General features: G+C 32.3%; 1 protein-coding gene across 1 annotated transcript; it reads left to right on the top strand.

The window, feature by feature from the left end:
* Positions 1-867: 867 nt before the first annotated feature.
* Positions 868-7,101, top strand: LOC124536399 (WW domain-binding protein 11). Its single transcript, XM_047112931.1, has 11 exons — positions 868-1,056; positions 1,133-1,258; positions 1,337-1,434; positions 1,712-1,858; positions 2,437-2,550; positions 3,529-3,687; positions 4,632-4,858; positions 5,567-5,718; positions 6,122-6,256; positions 6,345-6,539; positions 6,839-7,101. Exons 1-11 carry the CDS (start codon positions 993-995, stop codon positions 7,045-7,047), a joined length of 1,626 nt encoding a protein of 541 aa, XP_046968887.1. The 5' UTR covers positions 868-992; the 3' UTR covers positions 7,048-7,101.
* The last annotated feature ends 1,605 nt before the right edge of the window (positions 7,102-8,706 follow it).

The raw sequence follows: 8,706 nt of genomic DNA, 5'->3' as shown, positions 1-8,706 counted from the left end.
TCTACCTGCCTTATTATCTTGATCATTACAATGTTGTTAGAAATTTGGTATATTTTATCGGTAAGACTGCAGCTCACACTCACAGTACATGTTTTTATTAAATAAATGTTGAATAAATGAGAGGGAGTAAACATGCGGGCTTTTTCCTTTTGTTCCATGCTGTGCATTGACCAAAAATAAAAAATCTTACATATATGTGATGTGATATAATTCTGCCATATGAATATCTACCAATCTATTGTGAAGTAGCTTAAGTTATTCTGGTCTCTTTTGAATGTTTTTTCAATTACATCAATATTTATTAAGTTAAGATGATAATGCTATATAAAATTAAACTGTGTGTGTTGTATGTAGGTATTCCAAAGCGTGTAATAGTTAATTTATTTCTGTAGTATCTCGTCAAAATCTGGTGGGACTGGAGAAAGACTTGTTTTAGAATTGCCACGCGAGCTAAAAGAAGCTTTGACGTAAATTAACGTAATAAATGTGATTGTGATTGACAAGAAAACAGCCTCTAAGGATGTCTATAAAGTATAAGCAAAATATTAGATTGAAGTCAGACCTACATTTTTTTAAATCTATATATATCTATATAAATAATAAATTGGTATTTAAATTTTTCTACGCTATGTTTAGATAGCGTAGCTGTGAATGTTATTATTTCATGGTTCATTATTACTCTATTCTGTACGTAATTATTGAAATCCTATTCGTAATACAAATATATTGGAAGTATCCATATACGAATAGGGTAGAGCATTATGTTCCTAAACTTTGAAAATCTTCCTTTCACTTTTATTTTTAATCTGTTACTAAACTTTACAATTATCTATATATTGTCTATGAGCTTTTGAAATGTCAAATGACATGACATTTGATTAAATGTCGGATTGATAGCGGCGCTGGTTTTTGTTTATTATAGGTTCTTAATAAAAATATTCAATAAAATAGTTGTGTTCATAGGTAGTAAGTAAATAAATCTAAATCCAATCATGGGTCGGCGATCCATTAATACCACCAAGAGTGGTAAATACATGAACCCCACGGATCAAGCAAGTAAGTATATGTAATGTCGTTGAGTTATTTAACCAAAGCTACTTTATTTATTAAATATTTGGTTTAATTTTAATAGGAAAGGAGGCTCGAAAGAAAGAACTAAAGAAAAATAAAAGGCAAAGACAGATGGTAAGAGCGGCGGTTCTTAAAATGAAAGACCCCACACAGATCTTAGAGGAATTACAAAAAATCGATGAAATGGGTTTGTTTGAACATTTATTGTATTTTTCTTATCATCTGACGTTTTTAGAATGATTCCCATTCATGATTTATTTTACAGAGTATAATGTATTGCAACCATCACCTCTCAATGAGAAAGTATTGAAGGAAAAGAGAAAAAAATTACGAGAGACTTTTGACAGGGTCTTGAAGATGTATGTAAGTAATTATATTTTTGGCAATGTCAATAATGTATACATTTTGGTATTGTTGTTTTTAACTTATAGATTTAGATGGAATGCATTGAATCTGAATATTTTGAGTGTAATACAATTATAATATTTTTAATATGATCCAATAATTCTTGTCGTCAAAGTTCTAATTGGTTATCGCACAACATGGTTCAATACTTTTTCAATTTGTAATTAGATTCATGCATATTACTATATTAGGTTATAGAAAATATGTAATGGAATTTGTTAATTTCTCATTTCAGGATAAAGATGATCCAGAAAAGTGGGTAGAACTTAAGCGTCAGGAGATGGAGTATGATAAAAGAAGAGCTCATTTAATATCATATTATGAATCTGTGAAGCATGCTCAATCTGTGCAAATAGATGATATTCCTCTACCCACATTACAAGTATGACTTATAATTTTATAAAAAGATATAAAACAGGATTTATAATTCAATTATTTAATCTATAATTTATTAAAATTATGACAAAAAATCTTATGATATACATATATATATTATTGTATGTAAATTTATTATTTTAATTTGTTGTAAAACTTACACCATCGACTTATCACTAAACACTTAAAATTAATAATCGATATCGGTAACATTCAAGGTAATACATCATTATATGTGTAAACAACATAAAGATAAAATAATAATACTTAAGTATTTTTAACAGCCCCCATTTATTAATATTTAGTCCCACAATCTCATAATCCAATGGATTGGCATATGGCTTTAGCAGAAAGAGTTTAATTGGAGGCAGAGTTGTAACTGTGTCGACTTCTACATCCAGGCTCCTATAGAGTACTTTTTGATAGAAATAACCTCATATTTTTTTCTTAACATAATCATTACAGGTAGCCCTACCTTAATAAGCTAAACATAATGATGAAAGCAAAGATGTTTACTAATAACAGGAGTATTTTTAAATGTATACACTTTTTTGATAGATATCTTAATATTTTTTTATGTTTCAGGTTCCTGATAATCTCATTTATGGTAATGTCCCTTCACAAATACCTCTGCCAATGGATACAGTTCATCCTAATTTGCCAGTTAGACCAATCCTGAAGAAAGACTCAGTGTATAGAGTAAGATGTCCTTTTTTATTTGTAATTAATGCTATTTGCTTAAAGAATTGCAGCCTTTGTACTTGATTGAAATTACAATATTGTAATTCAAGCTTTAACAAGAAAATAACTATTTGCATTTTTTCTGCAATAGGCTATGTGAAAATGCGATAAATAAAGTGTCAAATATTGTAATCAGTGTAAATTGTGAGTTTAAAAATGGTTATGTATTAACGAAAATTGAAAATAATACTTAATTTATTCAAAAATCCATAAATAAAAATGCATTTTTTCAAACATTTGTTATGTGACACAAAACACTCCTAATTGGCTGGGCTTATGATAAGTTACTATCTTGTTAACTCAGCTTTTCTACTTTATGTACCACAGGAAAGTGATGTCACCGACCCTATTTCAGTGCCATATTGTCCAAGTAGCGTTTTCGCGCGCTATTTAAATATGGATATTTTAATATGATATTTTTCGGCAAATATGTACTAGAAATAAATAAATCAACTTTTACTGGGTTCCTTAACCTCTACCAAATAATATAAAATGGATTTTAGAAAGTAGTCAAATAGCCTATTTAAATGAAATTAGGTTGTAACCTTCAAAACAAAAAAAAAAAACATTTAAACTTTAATTAAATGTTGGAATTTTGAGAAAAATGTATACAACTGAATTGCTTCTAAGTTTGATATGTTACTATAGTTTTGTAATACTCCTATCCTAAAAGCTTGAGATTTCATAAACAAATTTTGTTAGCTTCCGATATTGATAATAATCGACTCATATTTTGTTAATAGCAATTATTTAGACTTGCATATTTTCTTGTATTCCACTATATCCAATCAAAATCAAATATCTGTTAATTTTTAACAACCACAAATTTCTGTAATACTAACAAAGAATCATAGTCAAAAAAAAAAATCAATCCTTCTTCAAATTTTTGTTTAAATAAGATTTTAAAAAATTTAATATATATTTTCTACATTCAAGGAAAGACCTTTAGGGATAGAACCACCGGGTGTCCCGTGTGGTCCACCACCAGACTTTGAAGGTTTGCTCTTAGAAGCTGCGAAAATGGACAAAATGCACAAGGAGAAGAAGAGTCTTCGCTTCTCTGATCTCCCCGATGAAGGACCTCCTGGGACATGTGTATGTATACTTGTTAAGTAAATTGGTATTGAAGCATATGTATTAGTATAACCATTATATAATTTACTTGGTGGTAGGGCTTTGTGCAATCCCATCTGGGTAACAAAATTCAGTAATGTTGTGTTCCGGTTTGAAGGGTGAGTGAGCCAGTGTAATTACAGGCACAAGGGACATAACATCTTAGTTCCCAAGGTTGGTGGCACATTGACGATGTAAGGAATAGTTAATATTTCTTACAGCGTCATTGTCTATGGGTGATTGTGACCACTTACCATCAGGTGGCCCATATGCTCGTCCGCCAACCTATACCATAAAAAAAGTATTTATTAAGATTATATTGAAAATTGGTTTAAATCTTATACGATACTTTATTATGCATTATCAATCATAGATATTGGTGCTGTAAGAAATGTTTATCATTCCTTACATTGTCAATATGCCACAGATATTAAGAATTAATATGTATAGTTTTACGAGTTTTGCCGATGCAGTGCATGTAGTTTATTTATTTATTTATTTAGTAACACTGTCAAACTCACACTTCAAACTGGAGTACAACAAGACTATGTTTTTCTGCTTGTTACATACCCTAATGTGGTTGCACAAAGCTTTACCACCAGCGTGATAAAGTAATATTATTATTCCACACTAGTGACCCGCCCCGGCGTCACACGGGTGCAATACTGATACTAAATATTCTACAGTATTTGTTTATTTATTACATTACATTAGAAATATCTAAAATTATTATTGTTTCTTTACTATATTTTCCATGTATTATATACAAAAACCTTGATCTCGAATTACTATCTATCAATAAAAAAAAGCCTCATCAAAATCTGTTGCGTAATTTTAAATATCTAAGCGTACACAGGGACAGACAGTAGTAAGCGACTTTGTTTTATACTATGTAATGATCCATAATCATGTTAATATATTTACAGTTACCACAACAAAAATCACATGTGTTGGAAGATCTTGATGGTGAAGCTATGGAGGATGATCGTGCCCCATCGCCACCATTGGCCCAATCGACTCAAGCGCCGAAGCCAACGTCATTACAACAGAGAATGTTGGCGCTCTCCGGGCAGAACATAGACGACTTCATGAAAGAGATGGAGGAAGTACATAGGAAGAGGGAAAGAGACAGAGCAGCTGATTTGAATGCAAGGTTTGTACAAACCATGATTTTAAACTTTTAAAGTACATTTTTATTATACAATTATATTGTTTCAATTGAAAACTGGAAATTAATTTAAATTTCGAAGCCAGATTAAAAACTCTTATGAGTGAATGATTCTTACAACTCTTTCCAAGAATATTCAGAGTTTAAAATATATATTTGTTCAAAACTTTGGATAAATTTAGGTCACAATATGACTCAAATATCAGAAAGAAAGAAATTATGTCAAGAATCACAGACATCTTATAAATGAGTAAATAAAATGGGAATAATAATTTTATGAAATTATAAATAATGTACTCATGTAAAATCCGCCAAAAATGTCTTACAACTTGAAGTTTTATTTAAATGAAATTATCATGATAAATCTTATTTTAGAATTTTATATTTACGTAGTTATTTTCAAAAGGCTATTGCCTTTTGGATTTATAAACACAAATCTAGAGACACATATTTCGCCTCTGTATCCAAGAGCTATGGTTTGTAGTTTAGCTTATGGATTTATAAACACAAATCTAGAGACACATATTTCGCCTCTGTATCCAAGAGCTATGGTTTGTAGTTTAGCTTATGGTTAGCTGTTTAATCATCATTGATCATAGGTAATTTATATTTTGTCATACATTTATAATCAAATCCAAATTTACCTTTAGCTTAAAGTAGCGTTAAGTCAACAATTTCTGGTTTTTTTTTCAGACTAACTGCTCTTAAGCGTTCAACTGGAAGGGACAGCGACTCGGACAGCGATAATGAAGGTCACGGTGGCCACCATCATAACCACCACGACTTCACACTCGAGCCGCCTGGAGCTGAGATGAGACAGATGCCACCGCCATTGTTACCACCGGGTAAGAACGCAATTTGTTAAAATAAGTAAAGCGATACGTATTGTATGGGTTTGTGTAAATTATATTCTATTTAGGTATATAAGAGTCGAGATGGCCCAGTGGTTAGAACGCCTGCATCTTAACCGATGATTGCGGGTTCAAACCCAGGCAAGCACTGCTGATTCATGTGCTTAATTTGTCTTTATAATTCATCTCGTGCTCAGCGGTGAAGGAAAACATCATGAGGAAACCTGCATGTGACAAATTTCATAGAAATTCTGCGACATTTGTATTCCACCAACCCACATTGGAACAGCGTGTTGGAATATGTTCCAAACCTTCTCCTCAAAGGGAGAGGAGGCCTTTAGCCCAGCAGTGGGAATTTACAGGCTATTGTTGTTGTATATTCTATTTTGCTTGTAAGGAATGCGGCCGCCCATGTTGCGACCGCCCGGTGCCCCGCCTGGCGCTCCGCCTGGCGTACCTCCCGGAGTTCCTCCCGGAGCGCCCCCAGGACCCCCACCTGGCCCGCACCCTGTGGGAGCACATGGACTTACAGGTATTGAGTCTTTTGAAATTATTTCCGAGCCATAAATGGTTATATTGACGATTGTATTGTGACTTTATTTTCTAATAATATCTTCTAGGAGTGCCCGGTATGCCAACAGGGGCCCCACCGGGTCCTCCGCCAGGACTCCCGTCTCGCGGGGGCCTACGCCCGCCAGGCCCTCCGCCAGGGGCCCCGCCTCGCCTGCTTCGCCCTCTCGTGCCGCCTCCCCCGCCTCATGTCTCCGTGCTGACTGCGGCCCCGCAACTCATATCAAAGAAAGATTCATCTCAAGGTCTAATAAATAATATTTTATTTATATATTTAACACCAATAGCTCAATGGTATACGTGGCTTATGGAAAGTCGCAGGTTCTTACCTGTCTCCTTTCCTAACACAAGCTTTTTGTGTCATTACACGGTAACATTAGAATTTCTACTATTATGTATTAACAACAAAAATATGTAAAGCTTCAAAGGAACTTTAAAAATTATTATTTATTAGTATAACATAAAAGATATCCTATGATATAAATATATGCATATGTAAAAAAAATACATAAGTTAAGTAAAGAGGATTTATGTATATTTATAGGAGCAACGATAAGCGCGAAACCTCAGATAAGGAATCTATCGGCGGACGTGACGCGCTTCGTCCCGTCCGCACTGCGGGTGAAGCGAGAAGACAAGAGGATGAAACCCGACCTCAAGTCGAGCCTGCCGAGGCCCTCAGAGCAACCCAAGCAGCCGAGCAAAGACGACGCTTACATGCAGTTCATGAAAGAAATGGAGGGATTGTTATAGAATTTAATTATAGGTCACTTTATATTGAAAATAACAATAAATTAGTTATACGTCGGTTTTGTTTTATTTCAATATTATCTGCGCCTAATAGTTTTGTTCACACATTTTTTTGCTAACCGTACAGTAATAGACAATCCGTAAACACTACCTAGTAACCAACTTAAAATTTAGTATAAAAGAACATTCTATCCTATTAATATTATAAATACGAAAGTTCGTCAAAAATGAAAATCAAGTGGATTATTTTTGATTGGTTGTAAGACATAGGCAATATATATTAAATATATAGACAATTTACTATATTGAGGCACAACCTAAATCTGTAAAAAAACTGACAGATCAAAATATATGATAATATTAAATTAAAGAACAAAAACGAATCCAAATTATTTGCTAAACTGAAATGTTATCAACGTCAACGTATCCTGTATAAAAAAAATAAAAATCGGTTCATAAATAAAACAGCTTTGAGGTAACAAATACAAAAAATAAAAATACAGTTGGTAGCATCTTTCTTTTTAAGTCGATTAAAAAGATTAAGAATTGATCAGTTCAGATCATTTGGCTTTATTCCTATTATCGTTGGAGTTTAAATTGGGTTTTTAATTCATATTGTTCAGCAGTTAAGGAAAACGTGAGAAAACTTGCATGTGTCAGATAAAATACAGCCAATTTTTTATCCATCAAACAGCATAACAACTTGAGTGAAATAATCTTCAAATCTTGTATAACAGTCATTTATTACTAGATTGTTACTTTGTTGCTTAAGATTGTATTTAATATGGTTTCAAAGATCCTTGGAAAATTTAATCCGGAATATTACTCATTAGACAATATGACAGTTTTGAATAATTTATTAATCGTGGAAGTGCATTCATCAATGCTGTAATGTCTCATACGACCAATAAAAGACGGTAGACTCGTCATCGAACCATTTAAGGTGTTTTAAATTAGTTTACATCAATAAAAAGAGAAGAATCCGGTACTTTATTCTTTGTTATTTTTTTTATCTATTAAGATATGGAAAAGTTAGTTAATAGATTTACAATTATTCGGATAATTTTATTGTATCTTTAATAGAGATTAGTATTCTTTGACATTGGTAAAAATCTGTGTAAGACAAGTTGTAAACTTTGATTTGTATATATTTATTATAATTTCACTTAAATTTACACAATATCGTCAAAATTCCAAACAACTAATATAGGATACATGCATTAAAGTTCAGAACGCCACTTCCTTGCGTCAAATCGTTGAGATCGTTCTCATCGATATGAGAACACGATTTTCGAAAATCGCGGAGTAATATTTCTTTTAAATAAACGTTTTTAAAATAAAGGGTTAAGTTAAACAATAATATGAAATTATATCTTGTATTAGCAGTGATTATGAGACGATAGCTGCATGTAGAAAATCAATTACAGTCTCATTTTGAAGCCTTTTTCATTTATTTGCCGATGAAGAGGATTCTTGATTGCAATTTACTAAATTGTTGAGAGAGCGGAAAAAAGTTACTTGCCGGTTAAAGAGCGTAGTAGCGCTATGTATAAGAAAAACAAAATTCAAGGAAATTGCTATCGATAAATTCCAATTCTAACTGAATGACTATTATATACCATTTATCATTCCATTCACTTTAAAAAAAAAAACTTTGACCGT

The sequence above is a fragment of the Vanessa cardui genome, chromosome 16, assembly GCF_905220365.1.
Source record: "Vanessa cardui chromosome 16, ilVanCard2.1, whole genome shotgun sequence".
Lineage (NCBI taxonomy): Eukaryota > Metazoa > Arthropoda > Insecta > Lepidoptera > Nymphalidae > Vanessa > Vanessa cardui.
This window is presented reverse-complemented; position numbering and strand designations above follow the sequence as displayed.

What these genes read in the sequence shown, in the direction of transcription:
- LOC124536399 (XM_047112931.1), top strand. Translation starts at nt 993, where the DNA reads ATGGGTCGGCGATCCATTAATACCACCAAGAGTGGTAAATACATGAAC. An exon ending in AGAAAGACTCAGTGTATAGA is followed by an intron (nt 2,551 to 3,528) that starts GTAAGATGTCCT and finishes TCTACATTCAAG; the next exon opens with GAAAGACCTTTAGGGATAGA. An exon ending in GGGAGCACATGGACTTACAG is followed by an intron (nt 6,257 to 6,344) that starts GTATTGAGTCTT and finishes AATATCTTCTAG; the next exon opens with GAGTGCCCGGTATGCCAACA.